A 25,554-nucleotide genomic window follows, 5' to 3' on the forward strand; every position below is an offset into this window, starting at 1 on the left:
GAGCCATAAAACCACACTGATGAAGTTTAAAGTATAGATTTTAAACCTCTTTACTAGCTTAAATTGAAAAAAAATATATTAATTTGAATTTTTGGCATCTGGAATTCAAATTATGTTTTTCGCAATCACGAGCGTGTGTGTGTATGAATGCGCGTGTGTGTTTGTGTAGGCGCATGTATGTGGGTGCGTGTATATGTGTGTATGTATGCATGTGTGTGAGTGTTGTGTATGCAGTGCTGTGTATGTGCGCGCGCGTGTGTGTGTAGGCGTTCGTGTGTGTGTATGTAGGCATATGTGTTTGTGTCTGTGTGCAGGCATGAGTGTGTGTATGTGTGTGTGTGTGTGTAGGAGTGTGTGTTTGTGTCTGTGCGCAGGCATGAGTGTGTAAGCGTGTGTTTGCATGCATGTGTGTGTAGGATATGGACGCAACCTGGAGACGGTTTTCGCAAGAGGAGCAGCATCGTGAGTCCGGTCTTAAGCATCATTTCCTCATATTTAAGTGATATCCCAATCGTTAGGTAAATTTTAATATCTATAAGAGCTATGGGGCCGCTATATCTCCTAATGCCAGGGCTGATTTTTTCAACCAATCCGCCACTGGCTTTATGCAGTGCTATGTAATTATTCTTTATTCCCTTTTTAATATGGGACCCTCCAAACCACGCCTCTTTCTCTTGTTAATATTTCCAAAGATCGTCTACTAACCACGTTTTAAAAAATAATTTGTAAACGTTTCCATGGAAGTCTCCCCCACCTCTTTTTTTCGCCAACGTCGTTCAAGATTGGCCTAAATTTTGTTTTAAGCGCTTAAGTTCCAAAATTTTTCCGGGGGGGGGAGAAATCCTCTAGCACTAACTTCATTGAAAGTCTTCAAGAATTACGTTTCTGGAGCTTCAATTTCGAAAAATTCCTGGTCCTCTAAAAGTTACTCACGAATCATGAATTGCTACATTTGCAATTTAAAGAGTTAAATTTTGAAAAAATTTTGGGAGTGGACCTCAGAATCTCTTTAACTCTTAACCTTACCAAAGATTATCTAGAATGCGTTTTTAAATCTATAAATTAGTAAAATTTCCTGGGGTGAGCCTTTTAATCTCTCCTTCCCTTTACATCACCAAAAAATCGTCTAAAACAGCCTTTTTTAGAGCTACAATTCCGAAAAATGCGCGGGGGGGGGGGGGGGGGTTCGCACCCGAACCCTTAATATTACGAAAGACAGTCAAAAGTCATTTCTAAGATTACAAATAAGAAAAATGTATTTAGATGGGCTCTCAAATCTTTTAACTCCCCTTAACATCATCAAAGATCGTCTAAAACTGCATTCTTAGAGCTACTGCGTATTTCGAAAAATAAACAAGGGAGCGCCACCGAACCTCATCTCTCCTAACATTACCAAAGATCGTCTAAAATGCGTTTTTAAAACTACAAATTTGAAAAATTTTCGGAGGAGAAACCCCCGGGCCCCCTTGACTTCGGAGTTATTATTGTACTTACGGTTGGTTCATATCTGTTTCCTCGTAAATCAGAAAGTCCCAGAACGCAGTACTCATAACAGGAATACCACTTTGAGGAGACGATAAATGCACACGTTTGTTAAGAAAAGAGGAAAAGTATTGGGAACGGATTGCAACCTCTATGTTAAACTCGCGACACTTAGTGAAAATTCCAGAAAAAATGCTCTAGTTGGTAAAGGTGGGCTACATTGATACTTGTAAAATTCAAAATTTTTCCAAAGCATCGTATTTTTCCAAATGGCCCCCTCATAGAATTCTGTCTGGATTCGCCCCAATTTTTTGGTTAATTTCAAGAAAAGATATGGTTTATTCGCGCACTTAAAACTGTAAAGGAGTAGTTAATCATAAAGACATCTGAAAAGAGTTAAAATGAAGCATTTAAATGGTTTTAAAACAAGAGTTTCAAACATTTGTAATATGAAAATTTTTTTGGAAATTGGCATTTTTTACCTTCTTTTCAAACTTTTAAGCTCGTTCCACTGTTACCTAAACCTTAACATTTTTCAAAAATAATACTAGAAATGAATTTTTCGGGTGCAAATACATCGCATCCTAAATGTGCATGTCAACGTTTAAAAAAACTTTTTTTATCACATCCCTAATAAATTAGTACAACAGGTCAAACATCGAGGATCGGGGGAAAAATTCATTCAGACGCAGTTCTCTCAGAAAAGAGAGCTGCTCGAAACAAACGGATCTATCGCAGTATTCGTTAAAATGGAGGAAGAATTCATGAGATTAAAATTGTACGAAGTGCTGGAATATTCAATCGATAAAAGCTTGAAGTTATGGAGATTTAAGTTGCTAGTATAACCAAGTGTCCGGTTGCTGAGGGAAACTTACTCAACACTTCACTAAAACATTTTCAACATTAGTTTAAGAACGCACGGATTTCGGCACCGAAGACAGAGAAGAGATTTTTACAGTACAATGTTTTTTTGTTGATAGGTAACAAGTAAAGTGTTCCCCTCTCTTCACCTGACTCAGGTCCTCAAAAAGTAACTCAAAAATACTTCGTCCAAATTTTACATTTGCACGCAATCTTACTTACATCACCTATCTTTTTCTTGCATTCACTAATACGAAAAATAACTTTTGTATAATGAGTATAGATAAAAAATATACTGATTTATTTACTGATATAGTAAATCAAGAGTGATAAGGAATGTAAAGCGAGCTAAAACTCAAAAAAAAAAAAAAAAAGATTCAAGCTTAAAACGCGCGAAAATATTTTTGGCCACGATTTTTACTAAATACTCTTCTGAGGTGTCGTATAAACGATTTGATTTTATGTTAAAGCGATTTCATTAAAGGATGGTTCGTATCAATTTATGACGGGATTTTATTTCACTGTAACCCCATCAAATATTTCACGTCTCCTCGTTTTTCGGACTTATTCTATTCCTCCTCAACTAAAAAATCAAAAGCCAACGTATGATCCATTCTGTTGGTCGTATAAACGATGTATCTTTTTATTAAAACGATTACATTAACCGATGCGCCTCTGTATAACTTTATAAGTATACAGAGGCGCATCGGTTAATGTAATCGTTTGTAATGTTTTGATTCCGCAGTGAGTAAATTTAGCAAAATTAACAGCGTAAATGTAACGATATATTTCCTCCTGACTATAAAACAATAGTTCAGAATTATTTCACGCATTTAGTTTGTAAACGCTTTATACAGCGCGGTCGTTTAAAACTGGCTTCGAAACGCGGTATACGTCGTTGTATATAAAAAAAAACCAGAGAAGTTCACCGCGTTCTGAAGCCGTTTAAAACTGGCTTCAATACGCGGTAAACTTCTCTGTAGCTTCGAAACGCGGTGAACGTCTCTCTCTCTCTCTCTCTCTCTCTCTCTCTCTCTCTATATATATATATATATATATATATATATATATATTATATTTATTACTTGTGTGCGTATGTATCTGTCGGCAAATGTCAGGAGTCAGTCGGCAAAATCAGTTTCAACACCCCCCCCCCCCCAACGAATGCACTTGGTGACGGCCCTGGTGTATGCACGTAGACGTGTGTGTATGTGTGTAAAGGCTTGTGTGTATGAGCGTGTGTGTGTGTTTGAGCGCGCGTGTGTGTAGGACATGGACGCCATCGACCAGGAGAAACGGATTCCTGGAGCCAGTGCTCGGAGCCGCGCCTGCAGAGGCCGGTGGTGCTGGTGTCCCTGGTCCAAACTGAAAAAGGAACCAAACGCAAAGGACGGTGAAATGAAAGCAATAAGCAATCGTGATTGCTCAAAAAAAGAAAAAAGATTTTTTTTTTTTTCAAAACTGTATGAGCTTTTGTGGAGTGTTATTAGCAGTAAGTTGTATTTTAGTTTTGTTTGCATTTATTTTTCATAGCAATGAAAGTAATGAATATAAACTTTTTTTTTACTTCTACAACATGCCTTGATTTGTTCTTCTACTGATCAGGGCCTGATTACTGAATTACCCACTGGCCTATGGCCGCTAATTTCTGGGAGTCATGAGCACAGAGGAGCCTAGGGACATGGGCATCGTATAACAATTAGATTTTATATGATTTCATTAAAATTGAATTTTGCGTCAAACTTTTTAATTTAACTCTCCATCTGATTTTGATCAAATTTTTGATTTTGGAAGTATACGTCTAGCCTGGCGATTACCTAAATAAAATTCGTTCAGGTTAAACGCAGATACGCAGTATATTTTACCGATTAGGAATTTATATTCTGTTGGTGTGTTACATTTTATGTTATTCTAAAAACCGTTTGCACAGCGCTCGTATTCTTATCTGAGATATCTATTACCTACCTATTACCTATTTTTAGTTTTGTAAGAATAGCTATAGCACAGGCGGCGATTTCCTTCATCATCTAGGATGGAAACCAGATACTTAAAATATATTTTTAAAAAAAAGAGAACCTCATTGATTTTACTAAAATTGTACTTGATTATTTTGTAATTAACGTTTAAAGATATAATATTTTAAGCAATGGTTTTGTCACACTCCATGGTATGAAATAAAATGTCACTTTTTTACCTTTGGAAAAAACTTCATCTGCATACTTAATTTTAAAAATTTCTTGTGGAGCTCCCTGTTAAATAATCCACTAGCCGCCTCTCATTCCACTATCCACCTTTATTGAACTCAGTATTACTTTATCCACCTAAATAATAATCAATTGGATTAGCGCAATAGAGTTGGTTGTGAATTTTTCTTTACGTTTATTGACGTGCAATTAAAAGTAACTCCTAGACGATATTTTGATGTTTCTAACTCTATAAGAGACATTATTGTTGTATACGTTTCTGCATCATCAACAATGTAAAATTTTTTGAAAACTTAGCATTGCATAGAATTACACAACGCACAACGTATTTGCTTAATGTCTAAACCATTGTCTTCTAAATTGTATGTCGAATAGTTATACGCCAAAAAAGTAGTTCTTAGCTTTAAAAATATAACTTATTATTTTTGCAATCATTGTAACAAAATACGCATATCATGTAATACACTTTTCAAAATTAGGGATACCTTTCTGATTTAAACTTTTACCTTCAATTTGGGCAGAGTGCATAAAAAAACAATGTTTTTCTAAAATAGCTGATAAAATGATGTGCAGTACTACGCTCTGTGTTGATGATTTCGCTCTTTATCGCTCCTCATTTGTGAAAAATTTCGCCTCCTGTATTTGTATTGGTTTAGCAACAAATTTCTAGCAAATTCTTGTTCTTGTCCTTTTAAAACATTTAGATTTACAAGATGTCTAAAAGATAATGGTCCATATGTCAACATTTTAGCACCTTTCTTTATGCTTTGAATAAGTTGATGTTGTCTAATTTCACTTGTGAAGTAATTTTCGGGCTTTACCAAATCCTCACAAGTTATGTTGTTAACATCAGATTTCAAAACGTATCCACTAACTTTGTTGCTCCAAATACTGTATGAAGTTAAATTTTTTGCTTCTACTCTTTCTTGAACACAAAAGTCGAACCAATCGTTTCTTCTCTTTCGAAGTTCTTGAACTTCTAGCTCCATCTTTTCCTTTCCAAATTCTTTTACAGCCTTTTCAAACTTCTGTAAAAAGTGATCATAGAGAAGTTGATCGCCCCAGTTCCATTCTTTCAGATTTTTTATTGCTTCTACTGTTAAATTCTTTTTGTAATTTTCCATCCTTGCATTTAACGTAAAGCTTACCACATCATCCATTTCCCAGCATAGTAAATGTCGAAGAAGTATCATAGACTCATCAAAATATTTTGCTATCATAACAAAATCAAAATATGTATCTATATTATCTATAGCTTTAAGTACTTTCAATCTGTTATTAAAATATGAGGGCTGCACTCCTAAGGAATATAACATTTGATTTCTTCCGATGCCATTTGAACGAACTCTTAATTTTCTAACAACTGTCGAGTTTTTAATTCCTTTTGCATATTCCTCTATATCCATTTGATAAAATTCCTGAAAAAAAAAAGACAAAATATTTCGTAAAATACAATATCCGGTTATTTAATTTTGAAATGTAAGCTTTATGTTCATCAGGTGTATTACAAACTCTACAAAGATATAGCTTTATATTCTTTGTATTATTCACAACACATGCTGCCTTTTAAAAATTATATGATGTTTTAATGCTTGTTGTGATACATCAGTTCATCGCATTAAGGATTGCTTATTTGAATATAGTATCGTCGCTCATCAGTTTATCGTGTTTTCAACTTGGGAGTTAGATTTATAAACCCTATAACATGATAACCACTAAATTTTTTTATAGTTCATGTTACTTTGAGGTTCATGCATTAAGACTCAGTAAGCTCAAGAGAATGGGAAACAAAGAAGGGTATGTGGTCCCTATGAAATACCTGCTACATTTGCCTTAGATTTAAAAGAATTCGAAAATCTGAAGAATAAACATAAAAATTCAGGACGAAGAAATTTGTGACTTAAGCTATTCTAATAAATATTTCTTGTTTGATTACTAATTTTCTCAAAAATAAAATTTTAGGAAGATAATTAAGTAATATACCGTATAGTTTTGAAAATCTCTTTTTTTCTTAAAAATCTAACTCCGTTGAGAATTCCAGCTTTAAAGCAGCGCTTTTAATTTTACGAACTATTAATCGACTTCAACTGTACATGATTGCCGGTAAAATATTCCTTTTTGTACTCCAATGTACTTATGAAAAGAGGTTTTGGTACCTTTATTGCATCTCATCTTACCCGGTCTTTCTTGATACAAATTAGGAAAATACACAAGAGTAACTCGAAACGCGGATATTCAAACTCAATTTAGCCTTTTTGGCTGTCACTGCCTATTAACTGCTGTCACGTCAAACTGTACAGTATTTTATTGCAATTCGATTGTTTCTGACCAAAACGTATGAATAACTATCGAATAACTAAAAAAGCTTCTGAACTTAGTCATGTTTTGCTATATAACTTCAAGTGAATATGATGAATGCTCTTAAATAGGTTGAGGCAATTTCATTTAATTTCCATAACCATTCAACTGTCTCGTCTTTTTTGAACGTAAAGAAAATACACTAATAAAAATGTAATTTAAAAAAAATCGACCCACCTATAAGGAATTTTTCGAATCAAACGAAATTTTACAAGTTAGTACAAGATTTTTATAGGAAAAAGATTTCAAAATGAGAGCAAAATGATCATTTATTAATGGGAAAATCCCAAGTGAATGAAAGTTTTAGCACCCTGTTGAGCCACGTTTAGCTTAAATGTACGAGGCGTTACAGGCGATTGAGACATAACTGTCTCATATGATATTCCACGTCATCTCGTACCACAATTTCTGCAAACGACCCACTGATTCAATCACACTCGTTGGCTGTCCAACTTACCGTCCCAAACAATCTCACATGTGCTCTATCTGTGACTATTCTTGGGATCGAGTGGGCCAAGGAAAGGGATATGTGGAAATGAAGTCCCCCGACTCCCTTGCTGTCAGACAGATCATTGTCCCGTAAAAAATGGCTCCTGGGAGCTCTGCGATCAGTGCCATAACATGTGATTGAGGCACCCACAAACGTGCCGTTAAGATGTCATGGTGTTGTGGGTTAATATTAGAGTGACCATGTATCATATGCCATCGCACCCGACAGTATGATCGCAGCAGCAGGTGCAGCATGCAGCTGAAAATAAAGGTAGGATTATGGCTTTGAAACTTTTACCTCCACTTAGAGGAATGTCACGTTCGACAGGATTAGCTGCTACCGGATAGATCCAAATCACCTTCGGCGAAGAATCCAGATTCAATTTGAACAATGAAGGCAATCGTTTACGCTAGTGGAGACCTCGTTGTTGGTTGACCCCCTAATACTACATTTGCCTTTCAGCTGCGCGCAGCACCCTCAGCTGGGGTGATGTTATGGGTTGCTATCACATTAGAAAGAAAACAGTCTTTCTTAATATTTTTCTACTTCACCATGACATCCTAACAGTACGTTTCTGACCTGCTTCTAACCGATGTTTTGGCATTCCTGGTGGGAGTTCCAGGAGCCATTTTTAACAAGAAAATGTTCAGTCACACAAATCAAGGATGCTAGAGGAAGTCCTCTTTCACATTATAATCTTCTCTGACCTGCTTGAGCCTCTCATTTGTTACATATTGAGCATATTTTGAATCACATTGGACTTTAAATTGAACGGCCTACTAAGTTAGATTAGCTTAGTTGCGCCTTTACTGTAAATGAAAAACCAAATGATGTTGGACATTGCACACTACTTTTAAGCCTCCAACTTTGTGCAGTCATGCTAGAGGTGGTCCAACTGGGTACTAAATAAAGGATCATTTTGTTTTCATTAAAAAATCGCTTTCTTATCTCATTCTTGTCCTCACGTATGTAACATTTCGTTTCTAAACATTTTTCTTTGCAGTTAATTCATAGCAGCTATAGAGTTATATGCACATAACTTATTACATATTTGCAAATAACTATATTTATGCAATTTAATTACGTTTATAAGTAATTTAAGTTGGTTGGGATGTTTAGAGTAAAGCCCTCGATCCGTCTCTTAAGTGGCGTCACGCTCCAGCGTCCGCCATTTTGTGTCGTTCTTTAACTTTCTCCCTATCTCAATAGTAGAAAAATACAGAGTTTCGCTCATTGAAAAGTATCTTTTTATCAAAGAATGTTTACCGGTTTTTAATCGTAACTTATGTGACTGACAATATACATACAAAAATGTTCAATTTTACCGTAGTAAAATATTTTTTTATTATTAAACCGAATATTAGTAAAAGGTGTTTTGAAGAAATTTTCGACCATTTTTAAGAGTAATTTCTTTTTTTTTTTTTTCTTTTCATATAGACCTTCTGAGTTACAAATTACTTGAAGTGTTTTAAATATGCGTTTTATTATTAAAAAGTTGGTGTAGTAGAACCAGGGGCGGATACAGAAAAATCACTCGAAGGGGGCCCGGGAAATTGAATAGCAACTCCTCCTCCACCCTGCCACATACGATGTTTCATATCAAAGTTTTCATTACTTTATTTTAAAATGTCTTTTTTTTTTAAAATTTTTTAGGATCCCATAAACTAATGACCCACTTCTAAGTGCATATACATTATGTACTAATATACTTTGAATACTAAACCAAATATAATGTTGCCGAAATGCTATACAATGAGCGGTTTTAATTTTAGGAACAATGTCGTAATCATTATAACACGAGGGTAAGGTTATTCAATAAAAAAATATACCCATACCTGATTTGAGTTTTTAAAATTATTTTATAGTATAGTATTTTAACTGCAAAATATTATGTAATTAAGAAACCATAGTTATTAAACATATAAGTTTTATTGAAAAATTCAGAACAATTTCTGTGTGGATTTGCAATTGCTAATTGTTCTTGAAGCCATGATGCAGTTGAGATAACATATTCATATTACATGCCGCATCTATTAATATCATGGTTTTTCAATAAACTATGATATGATTTCTTTCATTTTGCACTTTTTATAAGCTGAAAAAGAAAAAGCTATTATTTCGCAAATAGCTTCCTGGATCAAAAATATTTTTTTAGGCACGCCTACACATTTTTTGAAGATTGTTAGTTATTGATTCCATCGAAGAAAAAATAATGGACGAATCGCGATATTACGTTCCCTTGAATTCAAAACCAGCGAGTTAAATGTATAAATGTATTTCTGCCACTCTAAGACTCCAGTATGACTTCTTTAGCAAATAAAAATGCTATTATTCAAAATATGCTCTATGTGTGTTCTGTTTAATTAACTATATATAAAAAATGCTATGCAGAAGGCAATTAAAAAATAGTGAATAAAATAGTTAAATAAATTTATCCTTTGGGGGAGGGGGCACGGCCTCCTGCCCCCCCCCCCCTTTAAATCCACTACTGAGTAGAACAGTAGTGAGCTAAATTAACTATGTCATAAATTCTTTGTAACTTGGGCAACAGTTTGAACTTATTCATGCAAAGCAGTATCATTTATATTACTAATGTGTGTAGTTTTCTTATGAAAAATTATTCACTTCTAAAAAATTGCAAAATTTCTTTTGTCTTAACTAATAAGGTTTTATTTTCAGCAGGACTCTTCCATTTTTTTTTTACTAACACTTTCTTTTTTCTCATGACGATTTTACATTAAAAAATGCCTTTCATTTAAACCAGATTTTTAAAGATACTACTAGTTCTTAAAAATTCAATAAACTGATAATAAAATGTTTTAACCAGTTTTAAATTAATATAAAAAAATAACAATAATTGAATTATTTGATACCAATAGGAATTCAAATAAAAGATTTCAGCTTACATCTGTGACGAACTGTTATAAATAGCAATAATGAATTTATTAAAAAGGTTTTCACATCAAAGTAAAAATGAAACGAAAAAAAAGAGTTCCATGTTACTATAATCTCAAAGAAGCTCGATTTTCTTAATGAATAATTTCATACTTTTAATATCGTAATTTTTATGCGCAAAATAGATAAATAATTAACTTGGCAACACACTGAAACTCATGGCTATGACACAATTAAAAGCAAAACGACGTGTTCTTAAAATAATTTTGCTACAGTTGTTGAGGCATTTTGAAACTAACTAAATAATAGAAAATTTACATTAAAAATAAGTAAAATAATTAGCATATTTAAATTTTGAAGACTTTGTTATCTTAAACTCAGAAAAATCAGTTTTAAAAACAGGGCAAATATTTTACTACTGCTAGTAATTTATTAGGTGCCATTATATAGTTGAGCTTTACAATATTTGAAGGAACTAGTTATGATGATTTTAGTGAATATCCTTATTATCCCATGAAAATTAACAAACCATCAGACAGTTTCATGAAAAGTAAAAAATATTACAATTTCAACAAGAGTTTCAAAACGTATCTGAAATTGCACAGCAGTATTGATAAAAACATTTAAAATACATAAATAATCTTTCAATGTATTTCGATATAGTAATTTTGAACTATTAGAACATCTCAATGCACTACACCAAGGCATCTTCACATTAAAGATAGCGTTTAATGAAAAATACGAATACCAAAGAGAAAATATCAGTATTCCGCACAGTGAAATCACACAGGCAACGACACAAAATGGCGGACTGAACCCACGTGACTGCCCGCCTCCAATCGCAGTCGAAAGCAGCGCGCAGTGCATGGATCAAAGTGTGTCGCCACTTAAGAGAAGGATCCAGGGCTTTTAGAATAGACCGACCAGTGAATGAATACCTAAGCGAAATTTCATTTTTACAAAACTCATATCATCGTTAAAAATTGTAGTATTTTCCACATGACAGCAAAAACACTTTAGCTGATATATGTAATTATTTTTTTAAAAATTTCAAGAACTTTTGTAGTTCTGAATCGCGTTTTTGGAGGTTTGAAATGGAAAAAAAAAGTGCTTTGACCCAGTGATTGAGCACCCCAACCTGCGGACAAACACGGTATTTTCCAGTCGTTTTTTTTTTTTTCTGGAAATGTGTAAAAGAAAGTGACTAGTACCAATTCATGTAATAAAAAAATTTTAAAACCTTAATTAAAAGAAAAGAAAACACGAGGTGTTCATTCACTAGTCGGTCTATCCTACATATAATTTGAACGTACACTTCTTCCTTGGTTGAAATGAGCATATAGTGATAAACATTACGTATTTGAAAACATCAAAAGATGGCATAATGAAAAATTAAGCTTATTCATAATAGGAAGACAAATTGGACATACAGTTATGTATAAGAATCCATTATATAAGGTTAATTTTAAAGTAAAATAGAAAAGCATAACGACATTACTGAAGAAGACCGCAACTGTTATTTGCAAATTACCCTGAGGTGACAATAATCATGGGATAGCAATATGTAAATACACAGATGGCAGTAGTATAACCTTCAAAGTACGTCCAGTCTTCAAAGTCTGACGGGACACGGAATGGAGCAAGACGAATAATTGGAGCAAGACGAATGGGACATTCCATCTTGGGAATCGTTAGGGAATTCAACGTTCCGAGATTCAGTGTCAAGAATGGGCTGAGAACACGATTTCAGACATTACCTCTCAACATTGACTACGCGGTTGTTGAATACCAGCACTAATTGACAGAGATCAGCAACGTGTGATTAGAATGTCAGTACTAATTGCCGATCAGCATTGCGTGAAATAACAGGTATCAATGCGGGATGTACAATGGACATGTCCATTAGGAAAGGGTGATCAAGTTTTCAATGAGCTACGGCAGCAAAAGACCAACTCGAGTCAGGGTGTTGGAAAAGGAGGATGGGACCGTGTGTTTGATCTTCTAGTTTCGCCGCTTCATGGCTTAAGCATTGGTTTCCTAGGAGGGAATCGCCGACCTTCGGCGTCGCTTCTCGCAGAGAGGAAAACTTGATTCTCCTGCGCATGCGCGCCCGAGCAAAATCGGCGTTGTGAGTGGTACGCCGGAATCACTTGACTTTGATTTCAGCGTCACGCCGAGCAGCAACGTCAAAGCTCGGTGATTTCGCTTCTAGGAAACCAGGGCTTAAAGGAGGGGGAAAACGGCCGTCTCTGACGTCATCCTGGAAGCACTGACTTGCGTATTTCCATAGCTCAATACTGGTTTGCATCTTCAATTTTAATTTTTCTGCTCGCACTGTTTATCGCACGGGCTCCCCTTGCCCGTGCCCTGGGCATGACATTTCCAAGAAACAGGAGAATTTTTCATACTTCATTTAAATTATTTTTCAAAAACTATCCCAGTGCTTTGAAATAAATTCTTTAATTCTTAGTATTCCTTCCTATATAGTTTTCCCTTTTTCGTTCGGTGAGGGGGGGGGGGTGTTTATAATGAATTTAAAATACAGAAGCAAAAATAAAATAACTAATGACGGAAATTAAGAGCAGCTGCAACATAGGTTTTGGTATAATTGGAAAAAAAGGAGACAAACAGTGATAGGAGCGGACGGGCCCGCCGGCCGATGCGCCCTCAGTGCACCTTCGTTATTATTTTCTTTTTTGCACCCTCAAATTTGTGTGACTTCGTTTTTTTTTTTTGTTTTTTTTTTCATTCATTCTTTCTTTCTTTTTTTTTTTTTTTTTTTTTGCACCCCTTTAATCCTGAGCCTCTTCTCTTTTTTTTTCTTCCTTCCTCAAACCTAAGCTCAGTTTTTATTTCATCCTTTGAACCTGTGTACCTTCAGTTTATTTATTTTATTTAATTTTTTACGGACTAAAACCTGTTCGCTTTAGGGGTGTCCCCCCCCCCCTTTAAACCTGTGGGCTTTCGAGGTTTTTTTTTTTTTTAAACCTTTGGGAGTCAAGGTTGGTTCTATCTTGGGGAATCCTGTCCGCCCCTGAATAGTTATGGATTTCAGAGTGGTTTTTTAAAAATTACCTATGAATTCGAAATGTTATGCACTTTTTTGTTATTTCATAATCTATGATGTTTATTGAATGAAATTATTTAAGAATGTAAATTAATTGGAGATTAATAAAAAATATGCATATATTTGATGACTTGTGCATCTTTTCATTTCAATTCGTATCGCTTCATAATTATTTCCGTTTTATAGTTGTGTACCTGAGTGGTTATTCTTTATTTTTTTTCGAGTTTAAAATCTTATTATGAAACATACTTACCTGTACACAAGAAGCAAAACATTTAACAAAAATTGCTTAACATAAGTTCGAAATTTCTTCAATTGAGCATCAAGTCGAAAACATGAAAGGGTTGGCTGTGCATCTCTTTGATGTTCAGTTTCGTATAACGCATATTTTTCCATCTACAGTTACGCATATATTCTACAAATGCAATTATTTTAGTATATGTATTTATTATAGCTTATTTCATTTATTTGAATCATAAACATCAGTAACTACATGGTTGATCATACTTTGAATGTTCATCAGTGATATCCATTTGAAAAGTCATAGCCAATAGTTCTTGGAAATATCAGTTTAAAGTAAAGGTTTGATCTTAAAAATATTTCATAGGATAATTTTTTTGGGGGGTTATTAAAGAAACGTTATGTACCAACCAGCTTCTGATATTCCGTACTTATTCCTCTATAGTTATTTTAATATTCTGCAAAAATATTTTAATATATGTATTTATTGTAGTCATTTATGTACACAGCTATTTGCATTTTGAATCAACATAGTAGTTACAAAATCTTTCCATTATACAAGAGTAACAGTACTTGGGAAATATCTGCTTGTAATAACAGTAATTGCTTTAAAAATGCTTCATGAGATATTTAATTTCTTTCATAAAAGACGTATAAATGAAGTATTACCATGTGGTAATCAGTTTCTGAGTGTTTGTATTTTTCCCTCTATGTTGTTGTATATATTTTATAAATGTAAATATATAACTATTTTGAACTAATATAGTTGCTATATATTATTAAATTCAATCATTATTCATTGAAAAATTCGTTTTTTACTTCTTAGAATTAATATTAATTTATTATATAATTAATATTAATAATGATTCTTTCTCTCTTCTACAATTTTTTGAAGATAAACTTTAAAGTAAATGAATAACAGTAATTTCTCTTCCAAATCAGGAAAAGATTTTTTGTAGTAGTTTACGAATTTAATGACTCAAATAGATTACCATTTTCTTCTAATAAAATTATTTTAAGTTGTAGTCAAACTTGGTTTAGTTTCATAATAATTATCGCTTGAAATCACTCATGATCAAATTTTGTTCTTCCATTTTATTCGAATTCAAAATAATTCTCGTAAAATATGGGTGAGACACTAGTATCAAAGAAGGTAAATTAAGACACGAAGACATAATTTTTTTTTTCGAATTATGCTTTTATGTCCAAAAATAGGAGCGAAGCAATGCCATTTCCTATTGAAATCGTCTTAAAGTGCTCCGCGAGTGCTTCCGGAGCTACGTCACCAATTTCATTCCCCCACAACCTGTTTCGGGAGATAGTCCAACCCTAGTCTCCTTCCAAAGACCCTGAACTCGAGTGCCTTTACTAACAGCGTGACATCACCTGAAGCGCTTCTCTTGGGCTCCTGAAAATATCGGTTGGACCCTAGACGACTAGAAAACTTTGACTCGCTGAGATGAGTCATGATTTCAATTACACTGTTAAAAAAACCCTGAAAATTCAGGTAGTCTTCTAACAGATTTTAACAGAATATTTCCGTAATAGCTTCAAAACGTATTTTTTCCTTACAAAAACAGAAATATCACGAAAGAAAATAACGAAAATGGAAATTTTCCATTTTTAGGGTTGCCGCTGTGCTGTACTTTGTTAGTATTCTGATTAGCCTTCAAGTTATGATAAACGTCACTTTTTGATTGTGCTTATTAAATCGCACTGTTACATGTTGTTAATTAAAAGCTTATTTAGATAACATCTCAGATGTTGTAGACAAAATAGATAGCTTGCTATTTCATGTCTGGAGAGTAATATACTCGTATGTCGAAATTGTTTTTACTCCTTTAGGCTTTGTAGGTTTGGAAAAAATGATCGCGCCATTTTCAGACAGGCAGATGTGTTTTGATCCCCCCGGTGATTTGTTGTGGATTTTACTGAGTCAGTATCAGAATATTATTGCGGTGTATTATTTTGCTCAATACTTCGAACAATTCTATTCGTTAGTCATATTGTGTGTTCTAGCGGAGAGAATAGTTTTAGGATCTCGTGTTATCCATTTAAAATAAAGGCTATTTATTGGACTACTTGTATCTAGATGCAATGGAGATACTTAAATTTAGCACCGCTGGTCACATGTAAGTATTGTTGAATATCTTTGTATATGTTAATATACAAATGTATTTTTCTTGTTAATATGCATTTGATAGAATTTGGATGGTAGCTGATTTAGAATTTATAGAACTATTATAACGTTATTGTTTTTGCTCTAACGCATTGTATTCTTTTGAAAGTCATTAAAACATTAAATGCCAACATTTCGTATCAACCGGAGATTATCGTGGTTACGAGCAAGACAGAAAAAAATCACTCAGTTTTTTTTTTTTTGGCTGATTGAAAGTAAACATTTTAAATCTCTAAATAAAAGTATTTCTTATTGTTATATTTTTTGCGAAAAGGCATAGTAGATTGTCAATCTTTGAAAATACGATTAAAATTTTGACAAGAATAAGTTTTCTTGACTACTTAGAAATCTGGAAATATTCATTACTCCTTTCGGGATTTCATTTCTAATAATAAATATAAATTACTTAATTTATTTTATTAGGATCTCATCCAACAACTTATTTGAGATTATTGCAAGTTTCTTGTAAAAACATTTCGGGTAAAACGAATTGATTGATATGTTTAGCCTAAGTATAATGATTATGCACTAAAAATCTATGTTGCTATTCCAATGAGTGAAAAATGCGGAAATCACCGGGGGGGGGGGTATACATCATCTGAGTCAAAAATTCTTCACGTGTATGTCAATTATTCTGCTTTTAAACACAGTAAATTGGTATACTCTCCAATCAGGTATATTATTCCATGATAAAGTCAACAGGTTTTTAGTGGTATTTTATTTGACTCATTCTTCAAATAAAAATATTCTATTTTTCATATATGCTTTTCCATGCCACCCCAGACAATGTACGATGAAGAGAATATCGAACAGTATCAGCAGGGACAATTGGTGTCATAATCAAATCCATCAATTTTTCTGCTTGTACTATTTGATTAATTTGATTCATCTGAAGGTGTATGGTAGGTAAGTTTTCAAGCAAAATTTTCACTTAAAATATATTTTAGTAATAAATACAAATTAAAAAATAATAGTTTTTGAACGGTTATCTATTTTTCTATTATACATATATCATTTTAAAGATAGAATAAAAAAACGAGAATGAAATTTCAGTAAAATATGTGAAAATGAAAAACGAAAAAATAGTGCAACGAAAAATCAAGAACCGAAAATTCTGTAAAGACACAGAAAATTTAAAAACGGAAAAAGAGATGAACGGAAAATTTAAAAACGGAAAAATAGATCAACGGGAAGAAGAGAAATGGAATTTTCGTTAAATCACGGAAAATTTATAAATGGATGAACAGAACTAAACGGAGAAATGAGAAATGGAACTTCTGTTAAGTCACGGAAAATAATTTAACGGAAACGTAATATTTACGGCAACTTTGCTGCCGGTACTTTATCCGTTATTTTCAGGAAATTTTTTTAACAGTGTTGTTAGAGCTGCTGGTGGTAGCGCTAGATTGTGGCACAGTACCCAAAAAACCACGTACTTAAGTCGTCAAAAAGCGCAGCGCAAGTTGATGTTGACCCCATAATGGTGTGAGCTGCTTTTGCTTGGCACAAACTGAGTCCTCTGGTTCAAATACATCGATCACTGATTTTTTCAGCTAATTAGAAACCCCATCCAGCCATTCATGAGCTTCATGTATCCAAATGGCGATGAAATTAGGCCATGTCACCGGGGCACAACTGTTAGCGATTAACTAGAGAAACATTCTGAATCATTGCAGCGAATCGCCAGATATAAATCCTATCCAATATTTATCGGACTTAATTGAGAGAGTGCACAAAATCCCACACCGGCAACGTTTTTCAACTATGGACATCTATATTGCCGTGTGCAGGTAAAGGGCAGTAACTGCAAGTTTTTCATTTTTCTTTTTTTTTTTTTTTTTTGCATTTTCGTCATCTATTGTACGTTATCTTTACTGTACAAGCTGGCTTATTTGGTTTCCGCTGAAAAAAAGGTGCGAAAAAGACGTCTAATTCCAACGTTCCCCTATTGTTAGTTGAATCCAAAACGCGTTTCTTCAAATATCTCGAAAACTCATTTCTGCAGATACTGCCGTTCACCTGCACACGGCAGTATAGAAGCAGCATGGGCATGTTTCTGCAGGGGACCTCCACAGATAATTTTGAGTTCTTGCCACATCAAATATCTGCACTTCGCCTGGCAAAACGAAGTATGATACGATATTAGTATCTATCCCATGACTTTTGTCATCTTATAGTGTATATTGAAGGAGAATGAGAGTAGAGACAGAAATTTTGTGTATTTTACCTCTAATTCACCATATTCGTACAAAGATTCGAACATGCTCACTGGTTCTCTGAGTATGGTAATATAAACTGAATCTTTTGGCATTATCTTCTCAATAGCAGCCTTATTGAACACCATGTGATGGCATATTATGTTATATCCAAGATTTTGCCATGGAGCACCATGAACCACTTCAGCTTGAAAAGGCAATAGTAGAGAGAAAGCGTGATTTTTTGGAAGCACAGGAACCACAACAGTTAAGTTTCTTTGGTGAGCATAACGCATCAAAATATTTTGAACACTTGTACTTGCACATTTATGCATTTTTAAAAACACAACATTGTCTCTTGGTGAACAAGGTATTGTTCTTATGGAAGAAGTTTCTTCTGTTGCATCCGTCCATCTGGAAGAATAAAATCATATTGTTTAGAATCAAATCAGTATAAAGTCACAAAAAATAACCACTTTTTGTTACTTGGTTTGAGCACTCAAAAACCGGCACGTTTAAATATTTTTCTAAGTTTTTTTTTTAAATGAAAAACGATAAATAAGACCTAATAGCGAAATTTAAAAATAATAATATTGCAGCAACTAATAGCATTTGAGGCATATTTATTTCAGTATTAAATTATTTATAGTTATCGTGTAGTACGTATTGTGTTCTCAATATTGTTTTTTTTTTCTTTTTTTTGTGAGAAAGTTGTAACTTCCTCAATAACTCATAAAACCTCATAAATAAGGATTAAATTATGAGGATTGATAAGTATTAAATTATTAATCTTAAAAGTTTTTTTCACCGCTTTTAGCGAAAAAAAAAAGAAAAAAAAATGCTTTGTGACTGCTTTAATTAAGGTTAATCATATTTTCAAGGTATAGCATTCTGAAAGAAAGGCCTTAATAACTCGGTTTGAGCGTCGTGTAAATAGCGCGAATATCGTGGATTATATCCCCCATGGGCCAGAAAATGCCTTTTTTGAATAACTTTTTTTCCTCGGGTGAATTCTGACACAAATTTCCAAAAATATATAATTTAAGCTCCGTTGCGGGATTCTGAACCACAGTTGCGTTGCTGCATGAAAACCAGTACCATAAATTTAATTCGTAACTTTTTTGATCAATTGCGAATTGCTTATTGATTTCACTTGACCGTTGAATGACGTCCGCGTCCTTTGAGTTTTATTTTTCTATGTTTATAATGCACGTCTTCTCGGCTTTACACAATCCTTTTTCCGCGGAAACAGTATCCAGTACACAACATCCAGCATCCAGCACATAATATCCAGCCCCTGTACTTCATTTGAATTTTGACATCTTGAATTCAAATAATGGTTGCGATAAAAGCCATTAGTACAAATACGAGACCCAATGAGTAGGGCCCTATAGAATTCGTGATTGCGAAAAATATATTTTGATTCAATGTCACAAAATTCAAAATTTATTTGTTTTGTTCTGTGGGTGTTTCCTTAATGCATCATAAAACTATAAACGTAAGGCATCGCTTTGAAGGTTTTTTTTTTTATTTATTTTTATTTTTTATTTATTTTTTTTTAACGCCATCGGCGAAAGTCAAACAAACAATTCACATTTTGGCTGTTCTTTGGAATACAAATCGTGTTTTTGAATTGCCACTATTGAGCGCGAATACTTCGCACGGGAGAGCTAGTTACATAATTTTTCTTAAGTACTTTTTTAATGGGGGTGTAATATGTTAAATATTTACATTTTTTTGTTGACATTCATTTGGCACTTGAGTTCCCAATAATTTCATCGCTTTTAAATAGACTTTCAAATTTCCACCACGTTTTATTTGTAGATTCATATTATACTGAAGTTTAATAAATAAATAAAACTTGAAAAAAGTACTTAACCTAACTCATCTTATTCAGTTTCACTGAGTACGATCTAAGTTTATAAATAATTTTTATTTTTTGAAATATCGGTGCTAGTAACTTGAGGAAAAAAAAAAAATCAAGAACCGTTGCACGCGTACAGGTATTCAAACTTAATCTCCTGCCTGACTTTAATATACCAAGTCTAGGCCATCTCGTTTTAGTAATCATTTCAGAAACATATGTGTTTCAAAAGATAAGAGTAATCAACCAAAACAGAAAAAGTAATTTCAATAAATCTATATTACTCAGAAAAATCAAACATCTTGAGGGAAAAAAAAACTTTCGCGCTAGTTGATCATTTCAAGTAAAAAAAAAAAATGTTACCTTAGTTGTGAGTAGAATGAACTAAAATTCATTTTCATTTAAAAAAAGAATGAATGCGCTCGCGCGAAGTCCCTTAAATAACTTACAGAACGCTATGATTTTTATTTTAAACCGCGACAGTTATATTTTGAAATATTGTTTCTTTTTTAGTTTAGTAATTAAATTTTATTACATAGAGCATGCCTTTCCTTTGCTTTTTTTGTGAAAAAAAAATAATGTTTTTTATTTTACTTGTTGTTTATTATTTTATATTTAATAAATCAGTTATTGATCAAATAAAAACAGTTTGACAGTTTTAGTCCATATTGTAAAGCATAATTTACTTAATCGATAAGAATCGAGTTTATTCAACCCTTTATACGGCAATAGGAAATGACTTTTCACTAAATTCAGGAAACTAAAGTGTCTGTAGTAAAATGTTTTACCACCTTTGAATTAGCTGTTGCTGCTTCAGGTCTAAGAGAAATATACTGATAAATCATTCAATACACTCATTTTTAAGTGAGAAAAGCATACCCCATCAGAAGAATGGAGATACAAAATTAATTCACTCAGGGGAACAATTTTTAACAGTTTTTGCTGAGTTAAATGTTTGAGCTGTTTTAGAGCTGAAAAATAAGCATGCTGATTTCAAACCAGTAATTATTTTTCTTCTACCAGGTAGTCGTTTTCTTTCACCTTAAGTGAATGTGACCACTTTCCGCGGTGTAGCGCGTAATACAGAAAGCCCCGCAGTAGTATCTAGTAGCCGACATTAAACCTTTTTAAATTGTAACAAAGCAATTATAACTTTAACTTGCACTATGACCGACAGAGCTGAATAGCCTGATCGGCAGAGCGTTCTCCTCGTAACCAGGAGAATGCGTGTTCGGGCCCACGTCCGGACAATCTGCATCAAAAAATTAGAGAACTATCGTGCATAACATTAACACTTAATTAAGTGAATAACAAATATGAGGAAATAGAATAAATGAGAAGGTAACGCTCCTTGCTCTTATGAAAACTTGATGTGACTTTGTGCTAAATTACTTCTGAAATGTACGTTTTCTTTTTTTTTTTTTTTTTTTTTTTAAGCTTTGGCTCTGGTTAGAAAATTAAAGCATAATGTAAGCGAAAATATAAGTAACAGGTTTAAGATTTTAGACTAAAATAGAATCGTTTTTTGTTTGGAAAAAAATAATAAATCGTATATTGAAATATATATTCTACTAATGAGTTTTTCACTCTTTGTACAAATAAAAAAATTACTGCCTCAATTTGAAGAGTAAAATATATATTTTTTCTTCTTTTAGCAAAAAAAAAAAAAAAAAACAAATAGCTTATCACATTTTTACTACATTCGAAAAGCTACGCTTAAAAAAGAGCATAATTCAATTTATTTTGTATTTTAACCGTGCTGTTAAAAGATGAACACGTGCTGCCATCTAAGTTATAACGGTTCAAGCAGCCTGCGGTTACAAATTGTAAAAATTTTCAAAAATAAAAATATTTTTCTTCAATATCTTATAAATATATATTATTCCCCTCACATTTTAAAACTTATCAGGCTGGCTAATGACGAAAAATAGACTTACGTTCGAAAAATCAAGTTTGCGAAAACGCCCCTTGCTGTTTCAAAACCTTGATGCAGCCTGTAGTTCTTATGCATTTTTTTTAAAGCAAAGTTCTAATGCAGTTTTCCATTTTTTTACGTCGCTTTCGGCAAAAAAAAAAAAAAAAAGCCTGTGTGTGTGTTTATATTTTAATAAAGCTTAAAAGCACTGGACTTAGCTGTTCGGTTAAATTGATAAGTTTTTTTCGGTAGAGCGTTCGGCTATAAACTATATGAACTTCGGGCAAGTTTGGGCTGTCCGACATAATATCAAATTTATATTAGTATTACGCATTACATGTACTCATAACATACAAACGTAATAAAATAAATGCAGTGGGAATGTTACTTGGTGTTTCGACTACTTTATGCAGGCTACAGTTATCATTCGGATAAGTTGACTGTTAATCGAAGGGTGTTCTTCCTTTTTTTAAATCTTTGACTCACTCAGTAAACCTTTAATTTTTTATTTGTGCGACTGCGATATAAAACATTAAAATTATTATCAACGTCATTCGTAAGAAATCATTTTCTACTCCTCAGTAGTGTAAAAAGGCCGGTTTCCCTGCAACAGGCGCAGCCGCGCAGCGGGCTGCGCCTGTGACCTCGCCTGGTTGCTCCTCCCCACCCCCTCCACCGCCTGCCAATCTTCCTCCCACCCCCTCCCACTCCCCCTCTCGACCTTGGGTTGATCTTCCTCCTGATAGCCGCCTCCCAGGGCCGCCGCGAGGACTCCTGGAAGGTTACGGGGTTTTTTCCCGCGTTTTCGAATATTTTCGCGCCTTTTTTTGGACTTTGTCGTTTTTCTAGTCATAGAAGACTAGGAGGTTTTTCATTTTTTGAATGGCAACGTCAAAGTTTTTGGTTGTTATGACAACCAGGGTTTTTTAGTTTTCAGTTGGCAACACTTGTTGCTATGCTTTAACTTTTGGATGGCAACTTTTAAGAACGTTCGTGGCGCCATCTATTGAGAGGTTGATTTTTTATTTCCGGACTTTTGAATATTTCTGCGAATTTAATTATTTTTATTTTTACAGAATGTCGCGGCCGGGAATCGAACACCCAAACTTTGAGTTAGCAAAAACGTATGCTAACCACTATGCTATATTTTTCATTACTCTTTCAGTCTTAATGTGAATCTGTACCATGACAACGAATATTACAATTGAATTAATTTTAAAACCATCAGTTAATTTACTCTTTAGTACTAATCATGGCATATCATTAACTGAATTTCAGCTCATAATTGAAACTATCATCATTATTATTATTTTTCATAATAACAAAGTTTTCACTTAAGTAAAGATTTATTTAAATACAACCCATTCGAGATTTTAGATTTATTTCAATGCTTTGTGGACTTGAAATATATTTTAAACATTGATTTTCTTTTTCATGCATTTCAAACTTTATCATTTTTATTTTTTCTAACTTGTTAAATTTTCTTAACTAATTTCTTTTTTCTTTGTCAAATTTACAAATAATTTTTCTAACTTGTAAAAATTTCGAAGAAATAATTTTCTTAACTAATTTTTTTTTTTACTTTCATACAACAAAATATTTTTTCTTATTTGTTAAATTTTCTAAGAAATAATTAACTTAAATATTCTTTCATACATTTTGAACTTTAACGTTTTTTCCTGTCATTTAGCACTTTGATTTTTTTTTTTCACTATTTTAGCGTTTTTCAATTATTTTCAGTCTTTAACTATTTTCTTAGCTTTTTTGTCTTTAACTAATTTCAAGCATTTCAGACTTAAATTATTTTTTCGTGATTTCGATTTTTTTTTTTTTAGTATATTTTAGAGTTTGATCATTTTCTCGCTTGTTTTTACTTTATCGTTTTTTTTCCGATACTTTTAAACTTAGAAATTTTTCGCAATTAGTGACTGGAATTGAAACCTCAAATTTTTCGAAACATTATCAGGTCTACAATTTTCATCCAACTAATTTAATTTAAAAACTTGCAATCAATTTACTCTTAGTAGTAATTAACACTTATCATTAACAAATTTTTACGGATTTTAAAAAATCAACTTAATTAATTTTTTCCAGTAAGCAAATTTCGCACTCAAGTTACATTCCAACACTGCATATACGTTTCAAGAGTTTCATTGAATTTATCACATACCATTTAATTAACTCTAATAATTACTTTTTCATTAATACTTAACTTAATCATTTTATCATACATTTATTCCAGTTACAAAATTATGCTTAAAAGTTATTTATTTTTCTTAGCACAAGAGATTTTAACATGTTCCTACTAAAATGCTTTTCACTCTAGTTTGAGTTTACTAAAATAGCAACTCATTTACGATTTAGATTCATTTAATCGTCTTTGATTCTTTTTCATTATTATTATTTTACATTATCACATACGTTATTATTTTTATACATTTATCCATTTAATTTTAAAAAATCTACAATCAATTTACTCTTCGTATTAATTAACACTTATCACTATCAAATATTTTCATGAATTTTAAAAATTATCTTCTTAAATAATTTTTTACTGTAACCAAATTTCCCACTCAAGTTATATTTTATCACTACATATGCTTTTCATGAGTTTCATTTAATTTATCGCATTTCATTTAATTAACTCTAATAATTATTTTTTATCATCGATATTTAAGTTAATCATATTTTCCTTTATTTTTTTTTCATGCAAACACTCTTGATGGAATAAAACAAAATTTTCAACTTTCATGAATTAAATCCCCTCTGACTATTTTATTTTACTTTACCATACTTTACTATTTTACTTACTGCGTTTTACTATTTATCATTCATTACAGCTTTTCCAAAATATTACTTTACAACCAACTAATTTCATTAACAGAATTTTCATTACAATTCATAAATTTCACTTTTATTTAATTATTTTTACCTACGGTAAAATAAAACACATCACATAAAAAAGTTAAACATCAATGAAGAACCCAAGAAATGTTAAAATTATAAGTCGAGTATCAAAACTTCATGTCACCAAATTTTAAAAATAGACTTACCGAAAAATAACTTCTACTGAAATTCATTTCAAAACTTGGAATCAATTTACTCTTAGCATTAATAAACACTTATCATTAAGAAATTTTCATGGATTTTAAAAAATCAACTTATATAATTTTTTTTCCAGTAAGCAAATTTCGCACTCAAGTTACATTTTATCACTACATATGCTTTTCAAGAGTTTTATTGAATTTATCACATTTTATTTAATCAACTGTAATAATTATTTTTTGATTAGTATTAAACTTAGTCATTTTATCGCTTAGTATTTAACTTAATCATTTTCTTGCTTGTTTTTACTCTATCGTTTTTTTTTCCCGTTATTTTTAAACTTAGAAATTTTTCACAATTAGTAACAGGAATCGAACCCACAAATTTTTCGAAACATTATCAGGTCTACAATTTTCATCCAACTAATTTAATTTAAAAACTTGCAATCAATTTACTCTTAGTAGTAATTAACACTTATCATTAACAAATTTTCACGATTTTAAAAAAATCATCTTATTTAATTTTTTTCCAGTAAGCAAATTTCGCACTCAAGTTACATTTCATCACTTTATATGCTTTTCAAGAGTTTCATTTAATTTATCACATTTTATTTAATCAACTGTATTAATTATTTTTTGATTAGTATTTAACTTAGTCATTTTATCGCATAGTGTTTTACTTTATTATTATTTTTTTTTTCATACAAGCACTCTTGTTAGAATAAAACAAAATTTTCAACCTTCATGAATTAGAATCACT

At 32.5% G+C, this 25,554-nt stretch overlaps 1 protein-coding gene across 1 annotated transcript in view; it reads right to left on the bottom strand.

The window, feature by feature from the left end:
• Window positions 1–5,122: 5,122 nt before the first annotated feature.
• LOC129218954 (galactose-3-O-sulfotransferase 4-like) overlaps window positions 5,123–25,554 on the bottom strand; it is a 126,653-nt gene continuing 106,221 nt past the window's right edge. The window contains exons 2-3 of the mRNA XM_054853273.1: window positions 18,004–18,385; window positions 5,123–5,965 (exon numbers count right to left, since the gene is read on the bottom strand). Coding sequence (XP_054709248.1) covers window positions 5,123–5,965; window positions 18,004–18,385 — 1,225 coding nt within the window. The remainder of the gene's footprint in view (window positions 5,966–18,003; window positions 18,386–25,554) is intronic.

Source organism: Uloborus diversus, chromosome 3 (genome assembly GCF_026930045.1).
Source record: "Uloborus diversus isolate 005 chromosome 3, Udiv.v.3.1, whole genome shotgun sequence".
In the NCBI taxonomy this organism is placed as follows: domain Eukaryota; kingdom Metazoa; phylum Arthropoda; class Arachnida; order Araneae; family Uloboridae; genus Uloborus; species Uloborus diversus.